At 44.5% G+C, this 24,855-nt stretch overlaps 1 protein-coding gene across 4 annotated transcripts in view; it reads left to right on the forward strand.

The window, feature by feature from the left end:
• LOC140741137 (uncharacterized) overlaps positions 1-23,117 on the forward strand; it is a 172,865-nt gene extending 149,748 nt beyond the window's left edge. The window contains exon 6 of one of the 4 annotated variants that reach the window (XR_012102041.1): positions 22,585-22,721. Coding sequence is in view for 2 of the 4 variants with exons in the window: in XM_073070997.1 (XP_072927098.1) it covers positions 22,585-22,734 (150 nt within the window). In the remaining 2 variants the exon portion in view is untranslated. Of the gene's footprint in view, positions 1-22,584 lie in introns of all 4 variants that reach the window. The other 3 variants (XM_073071304.1, XM_073071173.1, XM_073070997.1) reach the window with 3 other exon arrangements.
• Positions 23,118-24,855: the final 1,738 nt, after the last annotated feature.

Here is a 24,855-nt window from a genome sequence, read left to right on the forward strand (position 1 = left end):
TATAAATGACCTGGATGAGAAAGTGGAGGGGTGGGTTAGTAAATTTGCTGATGACACAAAGGTTGGGGGTGTTGTGGACAGTGTGGAGGGCAGTCAGAGGTTACAGCTGGACATGTTACAATGAACCAAGGAAGCAAACCCAAGTGCAGAAGTGCAGGACACAGGCACGGAGATTCAGTTTGGATGCTTAAGTGGGCATAAACACCAAACAGGAGGGATCTTGACATGGAGCCTTGACTCAGAGACTTGACACAGAGCCTTACTCAGAGAGACGGAGTCTCTCGTAGGTAAACCTTGAAACTGTAGCTAAACTTAGAACAAACGGGTCTAAGATAACGTAGTTACCTCACAGGAAAAAGACCAACAAACTGGCGACTAGTGGTTGTGAGGCCGGGGTTCTTATACTATAGTTCTAGACGGAAACCAGGTGTGCTGTCATCACAGCAAATTAGAAGTAATTGGGAAATAAATGGTCAAAACTGTGGCACAATCAACAGAAATTAGGAGCAAGATAGGGAATAAACGATCGGGACCATGACAATACCCCACCTCAAAGGGAGCCTCCAGGTGATCCACCAGGCTTGTCCAGATTGTCCTGATGGAAATCCCAGATGAGGAAAGGGTCCAAGATGAAGGATCGGGGAATCCAGGAACGTTCCTCTGGGCTGTATCCCTCCCAATTGACCAGGTATTGGAGGCCCCTGCCTCGGTGGCGCACATCCAATAATCACCGGACAGTGTACGCTGGGTGGTCGTCAATGATCCGGGTGGGTGGAGGGGGTTCAGCAGGAGGGCACAAAGGGCTGACAGATGTTTGCTTCAATTGGGAAATGTGGAATGTAGGATGGATGTGCATAGATTTGGGCAGTTTGAGTCGGACCGCTGAGGGGTTGATAATACTCTCAATCTCGAATAGTCCCAGGAAATGGGGGGCAAGTTTCTTGGGCTCGTTTTTGGGGGGGCATGTCTTTAGAAGAGAGCCAAACCTTCTGCCCAGGCCGATAATCAGGTGCAGGAATCCGATGGCAATCGGCAATCCTTCGCTTGCGGTTGGTTGCGTGGAGCAGGGCCGTGCATGTCTTTCCAGATTTTGCGGCACCAGTGCAGATGGGCCTGAACAGAAGGCACAGCAATGTCATCTTCATGAGCGGAGAACAGAGGGAGTTGGTAACTGAGGGAACATTCAAAGGGCGACATTCCGATGGCGGTGCTGACCAGGGAGTTGTGGGCATACTCTACCCAAGCGAGATGGATAATCCAGGCAGATGGGTTGTTGGTGGTTATGCAGCGCAGTGCTGTTTCCAAATCCTGGTTAGCTCGCTCTGTTTGTCCGTTCATCTGTGGATGAAAGCTGGATGACAGACTTACTGAAGCTCCAAGGGCTTGACAAAAAGATCTCCAGATTTGAGAGATGAATTGGGGGCCCCGATCAGAAATCCCGTGAAGGCGGAAGACGTGATGAACGAGAAGGTCGGCTGTTTTACGAGCTGTAGGGAGTTTGGGAAGGGCTACAAAGTGCACAGCTTTGGAGAAATGGACGACCATGGTGAGTACGGCAGTGTTCACTTGTGAAGGGGGTAGTCCTGTAATGAAATCCAGCGCAATGTGGGACCAAGGGCGGCTGAGGACAGGTAGGGGATGAAGCAATCCAACAGGTGGTTAGTGGGTGGCTTTTCCATGGACACAAACAGAACAGGCAGAGTCAAAGGAATGGGTGTCAGCACCCATGGAGGGCCACCAGAAATGTCTCTTCAGGAGGGACAGTGTCTGATTGATCCCGGGCTGGCAGGTGAAACAAGATGTGTGCCCCACTGGAGAACCTGAAATCGAATGGAATTGGGAACAAAGAGGTGATTGGAGGGTCAGTTTCCTGGGACAGGTTGAGTCCATTGGGCCTCTTTAACTATGGCCTCGATCTCCCAGGTGAGGGCAGCCACCACACAGGATGGTGGAAGGATGCTCTCGGGGTTGGGAAGGCCCTCCTCAGAAATGTATTGATGGGAGAGGGCATCGGGCTTCCCGTTCTTGGACCCCGGACGATAGGTGAGTGTAAATCTGAACCAACCAAAAAATAATGCCCAACAGGCCTGGCAGGAACTCAGGCGTTTGGCGGTTTGGATATATGCGAGGTTCTTGTGATTGGTCCAGTCGATAAACGGATGTTTCGCTCCCTCCAGCCAGTGCCTCTACTCCTCCAAATCAAGTTTGACTGCCAGTAACTCCCAGTTCCCTACATCGTAATTTCATTCAGCGGGGCACAGCCAGCAAGAAAAGAAGGCACAGGGATGAAGTTTTTGGTCAGGGCCTGAATGTTAGGAGAAGACTGCTCCCACCCCAGAGTCAGAGGCGTCGACCTCCAGAATGAATTGATAGAGGGGTCAGGTTGCACCAGGATAGGAACGGAGGTGAAATGCCTCTTCAGCTCCGAGAAGGAAGCGTCCATTTTAGGGTCCCAGTGAACAGGGATCTTAGGAGAGGTGAGTCAAGTAAGGGGTGCTGCCACCCCGCTGTAATCCCTGATGAACTGGCGATAAAAGTTTGCGAACCCCAGAAATCGCTGGAGTTGCTTGAGTGCTGTGGGTGTATGTCACCCCACCACCGCACGGATCTTTTCAGGATCCGCCCTCACTTGCCCAGTCTTGATGATGTATCCTAAGAAACTTACTGAAGGAATGTGAAACTCGCACTTCTCAGCTTTTATGAATAGTTTGTTCTCCCAAAGCCTCTGCAGGACCTGACAGACATGGTGGGTATGTTCCTGAAGACTGTTGGAGAAGATTAAGATGTCATCCAAATAGACAAACGTGAAGCGTTTAATAAAATCTCTAAGGACATCATTTATCAGGGCTTGGAATATGGTGGGGGCATTGGGGAGGTGGAATGGCATGACCACTTATTCAAAGTGACCAAGAGAGGTGTTGAACTCTATTTTCCACTCATCCCCTTCCCTATCCTGACCAGATGATAGGCACTTCGTAGGTCCAACTTGGAGAAGATGGTGACTCCGTGAAGTTGAGAAGGGGTAGTGGATATTTGTTCTTTATGGTTATGCCATTTAGGTCTCAGTAGTCAATGCAGGGATGCAGAGAACTATCTTACTTCCCCACAAAGAAGAAACCTACGCCAACAGGGGAGGATGAGGGTCAGATAGTGCCTGCCGCGAGAGATTCATTAAGCCTCCATTGCTTCCCTTTCTGGCCAGAACAGGTTATACAGCCGACTGGTGGGTAGAGGGGCTCGGGGGAGAAGGTCAATGACACAATCATAAGGGGGTGTGGTGGCAGGGAAACAGCCCGCTGTTTGCTAAACACTTCTCCCAGATTGTGATACTCTGCTGGATAAGTCCGGGGTTTCAGCAGCCAACGAGGTCGTGGTGACTTTCACAGGGGAAAGGGCCGATTGAAAACAAGTGGAGTGACAGAACGGACTCAAGCTGGCTATCTTCCCAGTGGACCAATCAATGTGGGGATTATGGTGGCTTAACCAGGGGTACCCAAGCACAATAGGAGCCTGAGGAGAGGAAATAAGGTTAAATTGTACCTGTTCCCGACGGTTCCCAGAGAAAATAAGAGACAGTGGTGGTGTACCGTGAGTGACTCGGGCCAAAAGTCTACCGTTCAGTGCCCGTGCTTCCAGAAAGGATACTCAACGGCTCTTGAGGAATTCTGGCCCGGGAAGCTATGTCTTCATCCAACAGGTTTCCCTCAGCGCCGGAGTCCACTAGAGCTGACAGAGACAGGGACTGTTGGTTATGACTTGAGGGAGCTTGGATCTGCATCCGGGTTCAAGGGACAGAAGGGAATGTTGTCTGACTCACTAGGGTCCCCCTTTCTATTGGTGAGCCCTCCCTTTTGGCCAAAAGTGGCTGGACTGGCCACAATAGAGACATTCCCCTGATCTCAATCTCCGGAGCTGCTCTGTGGGAGAAAGGCGGTTCCATCCCAGCTGCATTGGTTCCTCTCCCGGGGCGGTGGAAACAGCCGGGCTGGGAGCTATTCCAGGAGCAGGAGGAGATGAGAGGCTTGTGCTGGTGGGAGACAGTACAGGGAGCCGTGGAGTGGCCAAAGGGGGTGGACGACCAGTTCTCTCCCTTTGGCGTTCTCGAAGGTGGTTGTCCAGTCTGGTGGCTAGGAGTACTGTGCTCCTAGTCACCAAACTACAGGAAGGATGTGGAAATTATAGAAAGGGTGCAGAGGAGATTTACAAGGATGTTGCCTGGATTGGGGAGCATGCCTTATGAGAATAGGTTGAGTGAACTCAGCCTTTTCTCCTTGGAGTGAAGGAGGATGAGAGGTGACCTTATGGAGATATATAAGATGATGGGAAGCATTGATTGTGTGGATAGTCAGAGGCTTTTCCCAGGGCTGAAATGGCTGCCACAAGAGGGCACAGGTTTAAGGTGCTTGGAAGCAGGTACAGAGGAGATGTCAGAAGTAAGTTTTTTATGCAGGGAGTGGTGAGTACATGGAATGGGCTGCCAGCAGCGGTGGTGGAGATAGGGTCTTTTAAGAGACTCCTGGAGAGGTACATGGAGCTTAGAAAAATAGAAGGCTTTGAGTAACCCTAGGTAATTTCTAAGATAAGGACATATTCGGCTTAGCTTTGTGGGCTGAAGGGCCGGTATTGTGCTCTAGGTTTTCTATGTTTCTATGTTTCTACTATGCTCAGATGCAGATGATTAAACCTTGAGGATTTTTCATCTTAATTTCTCTTGCTCTATAGGATTAATGTAGAGAGGCACATTTGGTAGCATGAGCAGCTCTTGGCCTCCTCTATGCTAGATTTTCTCATCTTTTTCATGTTCTTTCTATTTTCTGTGTTACAGCTGCACAGCTTAAATCCAACTGCAATTGATCTTTTGAATGTGGTAGCCCGCAGGCTAGTGAACTATTCATGTTGACCTATTTTTGTCCTTTGTTAATGGAACACAATAGTCACTGAATGCTGAGTATTGTTACAACTGGAAGAAATGTTTAAAATATTAAAATAAGAAGGTGTTGATGCCTCGCCTAACAGAGGATTAACAGTAAAAACAGCTGTTAGGAATATTATATTCACATAAAAGATTATCTGATGCCAAAGCTTAATCTCATCCTCCATCACCATATAGAATCATTTGGAAAAGGTCAGTTTCCTTTCTGTGGAATAAACTCTGATTCATTCACTTCCACTGCAATATACAATGAATTAGATTCAAGATTGGTTAAAGTCATTTCTAGTACACAAGTGTAAAGGAGAATGAACTAATTGCTACTCCATATCTGTTGCCGCACAAAAAAACCACAATAAGATAAAGAACATAATAATAAAAAGACACAATAAATGTAAGTACTTAAGATAGCTATATATGTTGACTGATGCAGCTCAATGACATTCGTCTGGTCAGGGAAAGTGAGGAGGTGGTAGAGAGAAGCTATAGGCAAGTAGTCACACCGGGTCCTCGAAATACAGATAAGGGGATAACAGACAGGAGAGGGAAGGGCAGGGGTCAAATACTAGAAAGTACCCCTATGGCTGTCCCCCTCAACAATAAGTATTCCTGTTTGAGTACTGTTGGGGGGGGCGGCGGCCTACCTAGCGGAAGCAACAGTGGGTGTGCCTCTGGCACAGAGTCTGGACTTGTCGCTCAGAAGGGTAGGAAAAGGAAGAGGAAGGCAGCAGTGAGAGGCGACACTATAATTGGGGGGCTAGACAGGTGATTCTGTGGATGCAGGAAAGAAACACAGATGGTAGATTGCATCCCAGGTTCCAGGGTCCAGGATGTTTCTCATCGAGGTGAACAGCCAGAGGTCGTGGTACATATTGGTACCAACAACATAGGTAGGAAGAAGGAGGAGGTCCTGAAAACAGACGACGGGGAGTTAAGAAAGAAGTTGAGAAGCAGGACCGCAAAGGTAGTAATCTCAGGATTGCAGCTTATGCCACACGACAGTGAGAATAGGAACAGAGTGAGGTGGAGGATAAATGTGGCTGAGGGATTGGAGCAGGGGGCAGGGATTCAGATTTCTGGATCATTGGGAACCCTTTTGGGGCAGGAGTGACCTTTACAAAAAAGACTGGTTGCACTTGAATCCGAGGGGGACCAATATCCTGGCAGAGAGGTTTGTTTAAGCTATTGAGGAGAGTTTAAACCAGAATTGCTGGTGGGTGGGAACCGAACTGAAGAGATGCAGGAAGGGGTGGTTGGCTCACAAACAGAAAAAAGCTTTTAGACAGTGTGAGAAGGAGGATAGACAGGTGATTGAGAAGGGACGCGCTCAGACCAATGGTTTGAGATGTGTCTATTTCAATGAAAGTAGGGGAGAATAGGTGAGATTCAAATGAGAGGACATGATTTGAGAGTTAGGGGGCAAAAGTTTAAGGGAAACACGAGGGGGTATTTCTTTACTCAGAGAGTGATAGCTGTGTGGAATGAGCTTCCTGTAGAAGTAGTAGAGGCCAGTTCAGTTGTGTCATTTAAGGTAAAATTGGATAGGTATATGGACAGGAAAGGAGTGGAGGGTTATGGGCTGAGTGTGGGTAGGTGGGACTAGGTGAGATTAAGAGTTCGGCATGGACTAGGAGGGCCTGTTTCCGTGCTGTGATTGTTATATGATAATAGTTAAGTTAAAGGAGTATTATGAAAAAAGCAGATGAGCTTAGAGCCATGGATCAGTACTTGGAGCTATGACATTGTGGCCATTACAGAGACTTGGATGGTTCAGGGGCAAGGAATGGTTACTTAGAGCGCCGGGCTTTAGATCTTTCAGAGAGGACAGGGAGGGAGGCAAAAGAGGTGGGGCGTGGCACTGTTGATCAGAGATAGTGTCACGGCTGCGGAAAAAGAGGAAGTCATGGAGGATTTGTCTACGGAGTCTCTGTGGGTGGAAATTAGAAACAGGAAGGGTCAATAACTCTACTAAATGTTTTTTATAGACCACCCAATAGTAACAGGGATATCAAAGTGCAGATAGGGAGACAGATTCTGGAAAGGTATATAAATACAGGGTTGTAGTAGTGGGAGATTTTAATTTCCCAAATATTAATTGGCATCTCCCTAGAGCAACGGGTTTAGATGGGATGGAGTTTGTTAGGTGTGTTCAGGAAGGTTCCTTGACACAATATAGACAATAGACAATAGGTGCAGAAGTAGAACATTCGGCCCTTCGAGCCTGCACCGCCATTCTGAGATCATGGCTGATCATCTACTATCAATACCCGGTTCCTGCCTTGTCCCCATATCCGTTGATTCCCCTATCCATAAGATACCTATCTTGCTCCTTCTTGAAAGTATCCAGAGAGTTGGCCTCCACTGCCTTCCGAGGCAGTGCATTCCAGACCCCCACAACTCTCTGGGAGAAGAAGTTTTCCTTAACTCTGTCCTAAATGACCTACCCCTTATTCTCAAACCATGCCCTCTGGTACTGGACTCTCCCAGCATCTGGAACATATTTCCTGCCTCATTCTTGTCCAATCCCTTAATAATCTTATATGTTGCAATCAGATCCCCTCTCAATCTCCTTAATTCCAACGTGTACAAGCCCAGTCTCTAACCTCTCTGCGTACGACAGTCCGGAGATCCCAGGAATTAACCTCGTGAACCTACACTGCACTTCCTCTATAGCCAAGATGTCCTTCCTTAACCCTGGAGACCAAAACTGTACACAATACTCCAGGTGTGGTCTCACCAGGGCTCTGTACAAATGCAAGAGGATTTCCTTGTTCTTGTACTCAATTCCTTTTGTAATAAAGGCCAACATTCCATTAGCCTTCTTCACTGCCTGCTGCACTTGCTCATTCACCTTCAGTGACTGATGAACAAGTACTCCTAGATCTCTTTGTATTTCTCCCTTACCTAACTCTACACCGTTCAGATAATAATCTGCCTTCCTGTTCTTACTCCCAAAGTGGATAACCTCACACTTATTCACATTAAACGTCATCTGCCAAGTATCTGCCCACTCACTCAGCCTATCCAAGTCACCCTGAATTCTCCTAACATCCTCATCACATATCACACTGCCATCCAGCTTAGTATCATCAGCAAACTTGCTGATGTTATTCTCAATGCCTTCATCTAAATCGTTTATGTAAATCATAAACAGCTGTGGTCCCAATACCGAGCCCTGTGGCACCCCACTAGTCACCACCTGCCATTCTGAGAAACACCCATTCACCGTTACCCTTTGCTTTCTATCTGCCAACCAGTTTTCTATCCATGTCAATATCTTCCCCCCAATGCCATGAGCTCTGATTTTACCCACCAATCTCCTATGTGGGACCTTATCAAATGCCTTCTGAAAATTGAGGTACACTACATCCACTGGATCTCCGTTGTCTAACTTCCTGGTTACATCCTCGAAAAACTCCAATAGATTAGTCAAGCATGACTTGTCCTTGGTAAATCCATGCTGGCTCCGCCCAATCCTATCACTGCTATCTAGATATGCCACTATTTCATCTTTAATAATGAACTCTAGCATCTTCCCCACTACTGATGTTAGGCTGACAGGACGATAGTTCTCTGTTTTCTCCCTCCCTCCTTTCTTAAAAAGTGGGATAACATTAGCCATTCTCCAATCCTCAGGAACTGAGCCTGAATCTAAGGAACATTGGAAAATGATTACCAATGCATCCGCAATTTCCAGGGCCACCTCCTTTAGTACCCTAGGATGCAGACCATCTGGACTTGGGGATTTGTCAGCCTTCAGTCCCATCAGTCTACTCATCACCGTTTCCTTCCTAATGTCAATCTGTTTCATTTCCTCTGTTACTCTATGTCCTTGGCCCATCCATATATCTGGGAGATTACTTGTGTCTTCCCTAGTGAAGACAGATCTAAAGTACTTATTAAATTCTTCTGCCATTTCTCTGTTTCCCATAACAATTCCACCCAATTCATTCTTCAAGGGCCCAACATTGTTCATAACTATCTTCTTTCTCTTCACATACCTAAAAAAGCTTTTGCTATCCTCCTTTATATTCCTGGCTAGCTTGCGTTTGTACCTCTTTTTTTCTCCCCGTATTGCCTTTTTAGTTAAGTTCTGTTGTTCCTTAAAAACTTCCCAATCATCTGTCCTCCCACTCACCTTAGCTCTGTCATACTTCCTTTTTTTTAATGCTATGCAATCTCTGACTTCCTTTGTCAACCACTGTGGCCCCTTTCCCCCCTTTGAATCCTTCTTTTTCCGGGGGATGAACTGATTTTGCACCTTGTGCATTATTCCCAAGAATACCTGCCATTGCTGTTCCACTGTCTTTTCTGCTGGGATATCCGTCCAGTTAACTTTGGCCAGCTCCTCCCTCATGGCTCCATAGTCTCCCCTGTTCAACTGCAACACTGACACCTCCGATCTGCCCTTATCCTTCTCAAATTGCAGATAAAAACTTATCATATTATCAAATTGCAGATAAAAACTTATCATATTAATCATATAGGACCCTGGTCAGACCCCACTTGGAGTACTGTGCTCAGTTCCGGTCGCCTCACTACAGGAAGGATGTGGAAACTATAGAAAGGGTGCAAAGGAGATTTACAAGGCTGTTGCCTGGATTGGGGAGCATGCTTTATGAGAATAGGTTGTGTGAACTCAGCCTTTTCTCCTTGGAATGACGGAAGATGAGGGGTGACTTGAAAGAGCTGTATAAGATGATGAGAGACATTGATCATGTGGATAATCAGAGGCTTTTCCCAGGGCTGAAATGGCTTGCATGAGAGGGCACAGTTTTAAGGTGCTTGGAAGGAGGTACAAAGGAGATGTCAGGGGTAAGTTTTTACGCAGAGAATGGTGAGTGCGTTGAATGGCCTGCCAGCGACAGTGGTAGAGGTGGGTATGATAGGGTCTTTTAAGAGACTCTTGGATAGGTACATGGAGCTTAGAAATATAGAGGGCTACGGGTAACCCTAGTTAATTTCTAAAGTAAGTACATATTCAGCACTGCATTGTGGGCTAAAGAGCATATACTGTGCTGTTGGTTTTCTATGTTTCTATTATGTCCATAAAGTGATGCTGGGCACAGGAGAGTCTGTACATTAGGTGAATCACAAGAAATGATTAAGTAGTGGTAGTCGGGGTATGGAGCAGTGGCTTAGGACAGGATTTACAAGCATTTGGGTCAGTCTTATTCAGGATAGCATGGCTTGTGTGAGGCAGGTTGTGCCTCACAAGTCTTATTGAGCTCTTTGAAAAGCTGATGAAGGCAGTACAGTGGATATTGGTTAATCGAGACACATCGGAACCAATGTATTTTGGCTCAATTATGTGGCTGCCCAATTAGGTGAAATTTCATGGAAATAAAAAAGACAAATTATGTATGTAAATGAAATACAGAACAAATTAGAACCCTACCAATACTACTACAGTACTATAAAACTGTTTATTAGTTCTTAGTAAGTGTCTATGGAACCCGAGGAAATAGCAGAGGTAATTAATGAATACTTTACTTCAGTATTCACTATGGAAAAGGATCTTGGAGATTGTAGTGATGACTTGCAGCAGACTGTAAAGCTAAGCATGTAGATATTAAGAAAGAGGATGTGCTGGAGCTTTTGGAAAGCATCAAGCTGGAAAAGTCACTAGGACTGGATGAGATGTACCCCAGGCTACTGTGGGAGGCAAGGGAGGAGATTACTGAGCCTCTGGCGATGATCTTTGCATCATTAAAGGGGACTCGTGAGGTTCCAGAGAATTGGAGGATTGTGGATGGTGTTCCTTTATTCAAGAAAGGGAGTAGAGATAGCCCAGGAAATTATAGACCAGAGAGTCTTACCTCAGTGGTTGGTAAGTTGATGGAGAAGATCCTGAGAGGCAGGATTTATGAACATTTGGAGATGTATAATATGATTAGTAATAGTCAGCAAAGTAAGCAGCTTTGTCAAGGGTAGGTCCTGCCTTACGAGCCTGGTTGAATTTTTTGAGGACGTGACTAAACACATTGATGAAGGAAGAGCAGTAGATGTAGAATATATGGATTTCAGCAAGGCATTTGATAAGGTACCCCATGCAAGGCTTATTGAAAAAGTAAGGAGGCATGGGATCCAAGGGGATATTGCCTTCTGTGGGCAAGCCAGTTCTGGATCCACAGAGCAAAGGGTGGTTGTAGACGGGTCATATTCGGCCTGGAGGTCGGTCACCAGTGGAGTGTCTCAGGGTTCTGTTCTGGGACCCTTACTCTTTGTGATGTTTATCAATGACCTGGATAAGGAGGTGCAGAGATGGGTTAGTAAGTTTGCTGATGACACAAAGGTTGGAGGTGTTGTGGATAGTGTGGAGGGCTGTCAGAGGTTATAGCAGGACATTGATAGGATGAAAAACTGGGCCGAGAAGTGGAAGATGGAGTTCAACCCAGATAAGTGTGAAGTGGTTCATTTTGGTAGGTCAAATATGATGGCAGAATATAGTATTAAAGATAAAATTCTTGGCAGTGTGGAGGATTAGAGGGATCTTGGGGACCAAGTACATAGGATGCTCAAAGCAGCTGCGCAGGTTTACTCTGTGGTTAAGAAGGCGTACGATGTATTGGCCTTCATCAATCATGGAATTGAATTTAGGGGCCGAGAGGTAACGTTGCAGCTATATAGAACCCTGGTCAGGCCCCACTTGGAGTACTGTGCTCAGTTCTGGTCGTCCCACTACAGGAAGGATGTGGAAGCCATAGAAAGGGTGCAGAGATTTACAAGGATGTTGCCTGGATTGGGGAGCATGCCTTATCAAGTCAAGTCAAGTCACTTTTTATTGTCACTTCGACCTTAACAGCTGGTACAGTACACAGTAAAAACAAGACAACATTTTTCAGGACTATGGTGCTACATGAAACATTACAAAAACTGCACTGAACTACGTAAAAACAACACAGGAAAAAACAGAGAAAATTATGAGTATAGGCTGAGTGAACTCTGTCTTTTCCCCTTGGAGTGACAGAGGATGAGAGGTGACCTGATAGAGGTGTACAAGATGATGAGAGGCACTGATCGTGTGGATAGTCAGAGGCTTTCTCCCAGGGCTGAAATGGTTGCCACAAGAGGACACAGGTTTAAGATGCTGGGGAGTAGTTACAGAGGAGATGTCAGGGGTAAGTTTTTTACTCAGAGAGTGGTGAGTGAGTGGAATGGGCTGCTGGCAACAGTGGTGGAGGCGGATATGATAGAGTATTTTAAGAGATTTTTGGATAGGTACATGGAGCTTAGAAGAATAAAGAGCTATGGGTAAGCCTAGTAATTTCTAAGGTAGGGACGTGTTCAGCACAACTTTGAGGGCCGAAGGTCCTGTATTGTGCTGTAGGTTTTCTATGTTTCTAACTGCACTGCTCCAAAGAGTTCTATATGAAATCATTCTTATCGTCAGCCATTAGACTCTATAATAAACCAGCCTGTTGCTGGAGAAGTGATGACCCCCCCTCCTGTTAGACCATTTGAGGGAACTTATTTTTTTTATTCTTTCTTACTTCTCTTCCAATATTTGTATGTCTGTGCACTTGTAATGCTACTGTGACACTAATTTCTTTGAGAGAAATAATCTAGCTATCTATACAATTTCCATAGACATGTCACATAATGCTGAAGAGGTTTTGTGTGATAAACTAAAAAACAACAGTTTTTCTATCCAGGTTGATGAGTTAACAGTTTTCACCAATAAATGTTATGTTGTAACATTTGTAAGATATGTAAATGATGATCAAATTCAAGAAAATTCTTTTGCAAAGAGCTGCCCAAAACAAGCAAAGGCCATGATATTCAATGTTTTGTCTTCATATCTGGAAACAAAAGGTCTGTCTTAGAAGAACTGTGTTGCCATCTGTACTGATGGTGCCCCATCAATGGATGCCTCCATGAGAGGTTTTCATTTTTCTTGTAAAAAAGAAAATCCTGATGTTGTCACAACACATTGCTTTCTTCATAGAGAAGTACTGATGTCAAAAATTCTTGGAGATGAAATGAAAAAAGTTCTGGATGATGCTACAAAAATGGTTAAATTTATTAAACAAGGACTAGTTCACTTGAGAATGTTTAAACAACTGTGTGAAAACCTGGACAAGGAGCACACCAAACTCCTGATACATACAGAAAGATAGTGGCTTAACAAAGGAAGCATTCTCAACAGGATTCTTGAACTGAAAGGTGACTTGCAGTACTTTCAAGAAAATAGTAGGCCAGATTTTGCTGAGTGATTGAAGATGAAGAATGGCTGCAGAAACTAGCTGATGCAGTGAGTGGCTGGAGCAGACCCAAGTGCAGGACACAGGCATGGAGATCACGTTAGGATTCTTACGCTGATTTGAACATCGCACAGCAAACAGGAGGGATCTTGACACAGAGACGGACTTGGACTTGACTTGGACTCGGAGCCTGGACTTGGATTTGACTTGGACTTGGAGCTGGGACTCGGAACTTAGACACGGAACCGGGACTCAGAACTGGAACACGGAGCCGGGACTTGGAACTTGGACACGGAGCCGGGACTCGGAACTTGGACAAGGAACATGCATTGCCGCACTAGCTCAGGTGACGGTCCAGCCCTGAGTCGATGTAAGCTGGAGTTTTATGCTGCCGGTTCAAATGAGGATCAGGTGCCCTAATCAAGGAGCCCGGTGGAACACGGGGAAAAGGAAATTAACTGAAATGAGGAATCAACAGACCGAACCATGACACTGGCCTACTTAGTATATATTTTTCATCATATGAAGCGGATGAACAAGTCTCTGCAAGGCCCTGTAGGAAATGATTTGACTTCAAGAGTCAAGATTCTTAGATTTAAAAGGAAACCATCTATGGAAAAATAATATTGCAAAGGAAATCTTGAAATGTTTCCATTGCTGCTTGGGCTTGGGAGTGAGGAAAGTCATGAATCTTATTAAAAACCACCTGGAAGAACTGCAGAACAAAACTGAACAGTATTTTTCCTCCCATTCAACATAAGTGTGTGACTTTTCTCTGAATCTTTTGCTCTGCCTGAGAGTTTGACTTTGAGAGAAGAGGAAGAACTTTGTGAGCTGCAGCCTGATCGTGCACTCAAGATGAGATTTACTGGCTTACCCCTGGACAAGTTCTGGATTTCTGTGAAAGAAGCGTATTCTGTCATTCATAGAAAGGCAATCAACATTTTGCTGCAGTTTTCAACTTCTTACAAGCGTGAGCAAGCTTTTTCTTATTTAACAAACATCTAGAACAAGGATAGAAATCATCTTATTTCAGTTGAAGGTGAAATCCATCCACACTTATCTCAAGTCTGACCCAGAAATGAATATGTGTGCAGCAAAGAACAGGCACAGATTTCACATGCTATGGCTATATTTGAGCCTGATCATGTCACTTAGTAAGAAAATACTTTCTCCAGTCTTGTATAAAATTCTGTCTTAGGGTATATTTTTATTCATATTAATTGGCTTATGGTTTATAATAACTTTACTGTTCAACATTGTCAGTAATGGTAGTTTGCCTCCCAGGTGCCTGGGTATGGGATGTTTCAGATCACGACCAAGATATCCTGCAGTGGGAGGGAGAACAGCCAGATGTTGTGGTACATATTGGTATCAATCACATAGGTAGGAAAAGGGAAGAGGTCCTAAAACAAGATGACAGGCAGTTAGGAAGGAAGTTGAGAAGCAGGACCGCAAATGTAGTAACCTCGGGATTACTGCCTGTGCCACACAACAGTGAGAATAGGAATAGAATGAGGTGGAGGATAAATGTGTGGCTGAGGGATTGGAGCAGGGGGCAGGGATTCAGATTTCTGGATCATTGGGACCTCTTTTGGGACAGGTGTGACCTGCACAAAAAGGACGGGTTGCACTTGAATCCCAGGGGAACCAATATCCTGACGGGGAGGTTTGCTTAGGCTACTGGAGAGAGCTTAAACCAGAACTGTTGGTGGGTGGGAACTGATCTGAAGAGACTGGAGAAGAGGAGGTTGCCTCACAAATGGAGAAAGTTTGGAGACAGTGTGAGAGGGAGGATAGGCAAATGATAGAGAAGGGATGCGCTCAGACCGAAGGTTTGAGATGCGTCTATTTTAATGCAAGGAGTGTTGTGAACAAAGCAGATGAGCTTAGAGCGTGGATCAGTACTTGTAGATATGATATGGTGGCCATGACAGAGACTTGGATGACTCAGGGACAGGAATCGTTACTTCAAGCGCCGGGTTTTAGATGTTTCAGAAAGGACAGGGAGGGAGGCAAAAGAGGTGGGGGAGTGACACTGTTGATCAGAGATAGTGTCATGGCTGCAGAAAAGGAGGAAGTCATGGAGGGATTGTCTACAAAGACTCTGTGGGCGGAGGTTAGGAACAGGAAGGGGTCAATAACTTTACAGGGTGTTTTTTATAGGCTGTCCAATAGTAACACAGATATCGAGGAGCAGATAGGGAGACAGATCCTGGAAAGGTGTAATAATAACAGAGTTGTCGTGATGGGAGATGTTAACTTCCCAATTATCGATTGGCATCTCCCTACAGCAAGGGGTTTAGATGGGGTGAAGTTTGTTAGGTGTGTTCAGGAAGGTTTCTTGACACAATATGTAGATAAGCCTACAAGAGGAGAGACTATACTTGATTTGGTATTGGCAAATGAACCTGGTCAGGTGTCAGATCTCTCAGTGGGAGAGCATTTTGGAGATAGTGATCATAATTCTATCTCCTTTACAATAGCATTGGAGAGAATTAGAAACAGACAAGTTAGAAAAGTGTTTAATTGGAGTAAGGGGAATTATGAGGCAATCAGGCAGGAAATTGGAAGCTTAAATTGGAAACAGATGTTCTCAGGGAAAAGTACGGAAGAAATGTGGCAAATGTTCAGGGGATATTTGTGTGGAGTTCTGCAGAGGTATGTTCCATTGAGACAGGGAAGTTATGGTAGGGTACAGGAACCATGGTGTACAAAGGCCATAATAAACCTAGTCAAGGAAAAAAAGCTTATAAAAGGTTCAGAGAGGTAGGTAATGTTAGAGATCTAGAAGTTTATAAGGCTAATAGGAAGTAGCTTAAGAAGGAAATTAGGAGAGCCAGAAGGGGCCATGAGAAGGCCTTGGTGGCAGGATTAAGGAAAACCCCAAGGTATTATATAAGTATGTGAAGATCAAGAAGATAAGATGTGAAAGAATAGGACCTATCAGGTGTGGAGGGCTGTCAGAGGTTACAGTGGGACATTGATAGGACTGAGAAGTGGCAGACGAAGTTCAACCCAGATAAGTATGAGGTGGTTCATTTTGGTAGGTCAAATATGATGGCAGAATATAGTATTAATGGTAAGACTCTTGGCAGTGTGGAGGATCAGAGGGATCTTGGGGTCCGAGTCCATAGGATGCTCAAAGCAGCTGCACAGGTTGACTCTGTGGTTAAGAAGGCGTATGGTGTATTAACCTTCATCAACCGTGGAATTGAATTTAGGAGCCAAGAAGTAATGTTGCAGCTATATAGGACCCTGGTCAGACCCCACATGGAGGACTGTGCTCAGTTCTGGTCGCCTCACTACAGGAAGGATGTGGAAGCCATAGAAAGAGATTTACAGGGATATTGCCTGGATTGGGGAGCATGCCTTATGAGAATAGGTTGAGTGAACTCAACCTTTTCTCCGTGGAGCGACAGAGGATGAGAGGTGACCTGATAGAGGTGTACAAGATGCTGAAGATCGTGTGGATAGTCAATGGCTTTTTCCGAGGGCTGAAATGGTTACCACAAAAGGACACAGGTTTAAGGTGCTGGGGAGTAGGTACAGAGGAGATGTCAGAGCTCAGAGGGTGGTGAGTTATTGGTGTTACGAACCCCGTAACTGGGTCACTTACCAGCAAAGATAGAGAGGTCCGTTGAAGTCTGATGGTACTATTTTTAACAGTATTTATTGATAAAAATACACAAAAATAATATCAATGCAAACATACAGATAATATACGTCATCAATACTAAATCTAAAAGTGCGGATATAATAATAATCAATAAGAAATAGCTCTATCGTTGTCTAGGGGATAATGTATTGTCCGATGGAAATATATAGAAGTCACTCAGTTCATGCAGGCTGCAGCCTTTGGTTGGAGTCAAGAGAGAGATTTTTAGAACTTGCCGGCTTTTCCTTTTATGATTTCGATCCTTCCAGAGTTCCGTTGGTGTTGGCTTCTCCTTTAGCTAAAGCCATTCTTCCGTGGTAAGGCCCCAATCCCAGGCAAAGGGTAAGGACGCACGCGAGCCCCCCACCGGCTGTCGCTATTAAACGCTGTCACAGGATTTCTAGCTTCTCTCCTGGTGCGTCTGAAGGGATTGTTCCCCAGACCCTCTTTTATCCTTACTCACGGGGTCTCAGATGTCAATCAGGTTGGGATGATGCAATCCCTCAACCAGCCCACTCAGGTCACCCCCTGAGGGCTTCAATGAATAGTACAGTACTCAATACACAATTCCATCTCCAAGAGACAATGGCTGTTATCCGTGGCTTTGTATCACTGAGGCCAGGACACATTCCAAACCCTGTGTATTCTGGACGTCTCTCTCTCATTTCCTGGGTCCCAGACCCGAATTAATAGCGATCTTGCGATTCTCGAAAAGGAGGGGGCTACTTTGTACCCTTTGGCCCCTCAGAGTTGTGGCACATTTGTAACACCCCCTTCCTTCAAAGCGTTTTTACCATCGGTAAAAACGAATTAATACAGAGTCTTACAGGAGTTTAGAATCTAACACAATACAAAAAAGTTTTTTTTCTACAGAGTAATACAGTTATACATTCCATTCAGCATCTACACAGTTAACGATTACATTGTCACTTCCTTTAATATCTTAACATCTTGTACCTTAATAAAGTCTTGTAGCATCAGACTCCAATTTGCTAACCACCTATTTTTATTCCTTTTCTTCAGCAAACAAAAACTAAAGAGTTGTGATCTTAGCTTACATGTATACTACAAAAGTTCATGCAAATACTAATCTTTATTTTACTTTCAAACTGAACAGTCAAACTTCATGGGGGTTGTCTTTATTATTCACATGCTTTGTTAAAATCCCTTAAAACCGGATCCTGCTATTTAAAATGGCAGCCCGTCAACCCTTGCCCCTTTTCCAGGTAACTCCCACGTGGTGAGCTTGTGCACCATGGCGAAATAGGCTTTCGCCCGCTCCTTTCATAGGAGTTACTTTATCAACAATGTGTTCCAAACTTAGATCATTTTCTGAATTTCCACACAATTCTTTAAGTTTAAGCAAGTTGCTAGTTTTCTCTTCAGGACCCTTCAGGCTATTAGTTTTCAGTTTAAACTCTTTGTTCAAACAGCATTTCGAATTCTGCTTTTTCACACCACACTCTTGAATAACAATAGTGTGTGGGGCACCTTTACATTCCAACTCAACCTGTAATTGATTCGCAGGCAACGTGTTACCAAGCCATTGTCTCTGTAGCCTGGTTGCTGCTTCTGACATCAATCCAGACTTTAAAATTTCTTCATTCAATTTAGGAACTACACTTTTCCCTTTTCCTTCAATAATAATATTCACCTCACCACCTTTTATCACCTCACTAACTTTTAACGCACCTTTGAGCACAAACAACTGGGAATTCTCACTTCCCACTATTACCAAGGTTAACCTTTTCTTCACTGAACCAAGTCCATCTGACCCACAAGGACTGCATTCCTTTTCAACTGAAGCAAATACCTCAGACTTTTTCTGAGCTCCATTACTAGGTTCAGTACCACGTGCATCCACATCTTGGACACACTCAAATGGGACATTTGCCTCTTCCAGGCTTTCAATACCTGTACCCTTTTCAAATTCTAAATTCCCCTGATCCTCCCAGCTACTCTCTGGGCAACTCCCTTCCAGAGTAAACTCAACCCCGCGGGCTGAAACAACCTCATCTGCCAACCCAGCAGACTTCTTCAAGGTAATGGCATCCTTTTCATCTAGGACTGCCCTCATTTGATTATCGGGAACACCTTTAGAATTTTCAACTTCTTCAAACAGTTCTGCCAAACCAGACAGATCATCCATGTCCAACCCTGGACCTTTTAACAGCCTTATCTGTTTCTCATCTTTACTTCGTGCCTCTAGAACTTTTCTCCTGGCTAAGGGAAGGACTACCTCCTCTCCCTTACTCTCTTTCACTTTACTACTCTCCATTTTACCACCCTCTAAACCCTCTTGGTACAGGGTCGGTAAAAATGTCTCGGCCAAATCGATACTGGCCGGATTTAAACTGGTCTCTTTCTCAGCTGCCTTTCTCGACATGCTGCGAGTGGTCGCGCATGCGGGATAGATCTTGGAATCTAGGGGCGGGACCTCAACACTCACAGGCTGCTCGTCAGCTTCATTGCTGACCAAACCTTACAACCGGCTAAATTGTTACCAAGAAGGACGTCCACGTCAGTTCTCGGGAATTCTGATCACACCCCTATTTCAACTGGTCCAGATACCAGATCACAATTTATAATGATCCTATGCAAGGGCACCACTTCTGTCCCTTTTCCTATTCCTCTCAAAGCTACCATTCCCGTCTTGCGACCAAAATCCAGTACCTTACTGCTAATCAATGACAGTTCAGCTCCCGTGACTCTCCAGATCCGCACTGGAACTGGTGTGTCTCCCTCTCTCACAGATACGGTTCCTTTTGACATACATTGCTCAGACCCTTCTCGTACTCTGTATACCTGGGGCTCTTTCGTCGATTTACTGATTACCACAGCATATCCTATAGGGACTGCTGCTTTCCATTTTCCTGTCTCCTTCCTCAGAGCAAGGCACCTAGATGCAATATGACCCACCTTTCCACAATTAAAACAGGTCAAGCCAGGACCTCTCCTGCCGTCTTGCCTCTCCTCCTCAATCTTACCACTAGCTCCCAGCGGGAACTCTGCCTCGGCTGGCGGGCTTTCTCTACCATTCCCACGGTCTCTCTGGTAACTTTTATTCAAGGTAAACTTTGTCTTGTGGGTTAGGGCATATTCATCTGCGAACCTAGCAAATTCGGAGATGGACTTATTTGGCTTCTCATTCAAATACATCCGGATATCATCCGAAACACAACCTTTAAATTCCTCAATCAGAATTAACTTCCTGAGATGCCAAAAATCTTCTTCTACTATTTCTGCTGCACACCAGCGATCCAAGAGCACACCCTTCTCATAGGCAAACTTGGTATACGTCTGATTCCACCCTTTCTTTAAATTTCTGAACTTTTGTCTATACGCTTCAGGTTCCAATTCATAGGTCCGAAAAATGGCCTCCTTTACTTTTTCAAAATTCTCCGACTCTTCCTCCTCCATGGACAATGCCGCATATGCCCGTTGTGCCTTCCCTTTTAACACACTTTGTAACAACGCCACCCACTGCTCTTTGGGCCACTTCTGATTCACTGCCACCTTTTCAAAATGCAAGAAATAACTATCAACATCCGTTTCCTCGAACGGAGGTACTAACCTAAACTCCCGACTAACATCAAACCGCTCCTCTCGGTCTGTCCCTTGAGCTCTTCACTCTTGCCTTAACGTCTCCATATCCAAGTCATGTTGCCTCTGTTTCTCTGCCTCCCTCTCCTTCTCGGCTCTTTCTCTCTCCTTTTCAGCTGCTTCCAGCTGTTTTAACTGCATTTCATGCTCCCTTTGTTTCTCAGCTCTTTCCTGCTCTCTCTTCACCTCCAACTCCTTTAGCTGGAGCTCATGGAGCTGGAGCTCCTTTAGCTCTTCCTCTGTTCCCCGTCCAGCCTCAATTTCTCCAACTCTAACTGAGCCGTCCCACTAGCTGGTACCTTTTCAGGGATATTTTCCAATACCTCAGCAGAAAACACATTCTTCACAATATAATACTGAGTTATGGCCCTCTGCACCTCCGGCTTTTTCATTGACAACCTCACCTCTGCGAGGTTTAGTCATTTCGCATCATTTATCAAGTTTGACTTTGTGGCCGCCTCTAGCACCTCCAGAGTCGGGTTTTCTATAAATTCATCCACGTCCATCTTTGCTGGTTTCCCGTCTGGCTACCCGCGTAACCAGATCCAAGTTTGGACTTACAAGCCCGATTCACTGGCCCTCCAATTTGGTATCAAATCCCAGACGAGCCCCCAAGTTGTTACGAACCCCATAACTGGGTCACTTACCAGCAAAGATAGAGAGGTCCATTGAAGTCTGATGGTCCTATTTTTAACAGTATTTACTGATAAAAATACACAAAAATAATATCAGTGCAAACATACAGATAATATACGTCATCAATACTAAATCTAAAAGTGCGGGTATAATAATAATCAATAAGGAATAGCTCTATCGTTGTCTAGGGGATAACGTATTGTCCGATGGAAATATAAAAGTCACTCAGTTCATGCAGGCTGCAGCCTTTGGTTGGAGTCAAGAGAGAGATTTTTAGAACTTGCTGGCTTTTCCTTTTATGATTTCGATCCTTCCAGAGTTCTGTTGGTGTTGGTTTCTCCTTTAGCTAAAGCCATTCTTCCGTGGTAAGGCCCCAATCCCAGGCAAAGGGAAAGGACGCACGCAAGCCCCTCACTGGCTGTCGCTATTAAACGCTGTCACGGGATTTCTCGCGTCTCTCCTGGTGCATCTGAAGGGGTTGTTCCCCAGACCCTCTTTTATCCTTACTCACGGGGTCTCAGATGTCAATCAGGTTGGGATGATGCAATCCCTCAACCAGCCCACTCAGGTCACCCCCTGAGGGCTTCAATGAATAGTACAGTACTCAATACACAATTCCATCTCCAAGAGACATTGGCCGTTATCCGTGGCTTTGTATCGCTGAGGCCAGGACACATTCCAAACCCTGTGTATTCTGGATGTCTCTCTCTCATTTCCTGGGTACCAGACCCGAATTAATAGCGATCTTGCGATTCTCGAAAAGGAAGGGGCTACTTTGTACCCTTCGGCCCCTCAGAGTTGTGGCACATTCGTAACAGTGGAATGGGCTGCCGACAACGGTGGTAGAGGTGGATACAATAGCGTCTTTTAAGAGACTTTTGAATAGGTACATGGAGCTCAGAAAAATAGAGGGCTATGGGTAAGTCTAGTAATTTCTAAAGTAGGGCATGTTCGGCACAACTTTGTGGGCCGAAGGGCCTGTATTGCGCTGTCGGTTTTCTATTTTTCTATGTTAAATGTTCATGTTGTAAATAGCATTTATTAAAATTAATTTACAACCTTTATTTATTTATATTAAATCTACAGAGCCTATCTTCAGAAAAATTAAATCCCATTTTGGCTTAAGCCATGTATCTAACAGAATTTTATTATATTTTCCTTACGAGTTTTTAAAATTTATTAAAGGGAATGAAAGATTAATTTCAAAAAAGGTAAGCTAAGCTTAACTATCTTTTTTCAAGAAAAGCCAGTTAAAGTTCATTCTCCACTCAAAAGAGCTTTGACAATTATTTTTGGATTATTATATCTACAAGTTACTGATCACGCTCTCATACCTTGAGGTGTAGATATAATATTTTTAAGCAGGGGTTCCCTGAGACCTGAAAATGATTTCAAGGGTTCCTGCAGGGCAAAAATGCTTAGTAGATACCTCATTCTCAGCATACAAGACGTGGCAGTGAGAATGTGCTCAATTCCCAGAAACAGTTAAATAGTTTTATTTTCCTCTTCCCTGACTTGTTTCTTTTTTGTTTTTGAACCAATTATATCTCCAGGACGACGTGAACGGACAAAATAAAATCCACGAGTCATTAAAAACTTGCCCAAAAGACGACGACTCGTTCAACGTGCAAAACAACTGGACGCCGAAGCAGAAAGAGAGTGCGAACGCCGAGGTAAACTCGGCGCAGAACAACGTGATGTAGACCCACCGCAATAAATGTGCAGTGATTTCTATATTTGTTTCTCCCCCCGCCTTATGGAACACTTCGCATGCTTTGATGTATTTTATATGAATATATATATGTAAAGAGAGATAATTACGAGAAACCATTTGTTATTTGTTTGACAAAACAAAAGGCCATGCCACACAACACAAACCCCCCCCCCCGAAATGAATTGTGATCCCTCCCCCACCCTGGTTTAAATTGACTTATGTGTTGCATTTTAATGAGGTGATTTACATTCGTTGCTCAGTTTTTGTTCTGGTTCTCTAAGACAATCTTTTATCGCAACTGCGTTTATTGTTTAATCGGACAGTTAGAAAACAAAAAAATGTCAATATTGAAATAAATCTTTTTAAATTGAATGGTACCTTGCGTGGGTGTGTGTGGTTGGCTACCATTTTCCATTGCGTCAGTGCAGGTGGGTGTTCTGTAGTGCGAGGCAACAAAATAGCGATCGCTCGCCACCACATCCGGCGGGTGGGAAGAACGCGGGTGGAGATATGCCCTTTCCTTCGGTATGTCGGCAGGAAATGCGGAAAGCTCTCCTGGAGTATATTTTTGACAAATTTTTTTACAAACATGGAGTTTACCTGAAGTCCGACTAACATGGGTTCATTCAATAAATATCTGCTCCTGTGTGCGCGACAATTCCTTAAGGCACTGGACGCTGGCTACTTGAGTAGATAAGATATTAAGAGATAGAACCGGAATTAGGCCATTTGGCCCATCGATCCTGCTCCATCATTTCATTATGGCTGATCCAATTTCCATCTCAGTACCAATCTCAAGCTTTCTTCCCATATTCCTTCTTGCCCTCATTAATCAAGTGTCTATCAACTTCTACCTTAAGATATACGTGACTCGGTCTCCACAGCCGCCTGTTTCGGGGTACATGGAGACTAATGATAAAGTAAGTCAAAGTCAGCATGGTTTCTGTAAAGTAAAATCTTACCTGACAAATCTGTTAGAGTACTTCGAGGAAGTAACAAGTAGGGTGGACTAAAGAGAAGCAGTGGATGTCATTTACTTGGATTTTCAGAAGGCGTTTGATAAGGCTGCTTAACAAGATAAAGTCCTTTGGCGTTATAGGAAAGATACTGGGGTGGATAGTGGAATAGCTGATAGGCAGGAGGCAGCGAGTGAGAATAAAAGGAGCCTTTTCTGGTTGGCTGCCGATGACTAGTGGTGTTCCTCAGGGGTCAATACTGGGACACTACTTTTCACATTGTTTGTCAATGATTTAGATAATGGACTCAATGGACTAGTGGCTAAGTTTGCAGATGATAAGTGGGGAGGGGTAGCTGATGCTGAGGAAGAAATGGGATTGCAGCAGGAATTAGACAAATTGGAAGAATGGACACAAAGGTGGAAGATGGAATACAGTGTTCGGAAATGTATGATAATGCATTTTGGTAAAAGGAACAATAGTGCAGACTATTATCGAAATGGGGAGGAGGTTCAAACATCAGAGGTGCAGAAGCATTTGGAGTCCTTGTTAATTTTCAGGTTGAATATGTGGTAAAGAAGACAAATGCGATGTTGGCATTTATTTCAAGAAGAATAGAAAATAAAAGCAAGGAGATAATGCGAGGTTTTATAAGATACTAGTCAGGCCACACTTAGAGTATTGTCAACAGTTTTGGGCCCCATATCGCAGAAAGGATGTCATTTTAGAGCACACAGAGGAGGTACATGAGCATAATTTGTGGAATGGGGATAGCAGAATCGGCATGTTTAGCAGTTTTGGGCCTGTACTCACTGGATTTAGAAGAATGCAGGCAGAGGATCTCATTGAAACCTACCAAATGTTGAAAGGACTAGATAGCGTGGATGTGGAGAGGATGTTTCCTATGGTGGGGTATCCAGAACTAGAGGGCACAGTTTCAAAACTGAAGGGCGACCCTTTAGAATAGAGGTAAGGAGGAATATTTTTAGCCAGAAGGTAGTGTATTCAGGGAATGCTCTGCCATAGACTGCAGTGGAGGCCAAGACCAAGGGTATGCTTAAAGCAAAAATTGATATTTTCCTAATTGGTCAGGGCATGAAAGGATATGGCAAGAAAGCAGGTGTATGGGGTTGAGTGGGATCCAGGATCAGTCA

This window comes from Hemitrygon akajei, chromosome 1, assembly GCF_048418815.1.
Source record: "Hemitrygon akajei chromosome 1, sHemAka1.3, whole genome shotgun sequence".
NCBI classification, from domain to species: domain Eukaryota; kingdom Metazoa; phylum Chordata; class Chondrichthyes; order Myliobatiformes; family Dasyatidae; genus Hemitrygon; species Hemitrygon akajei.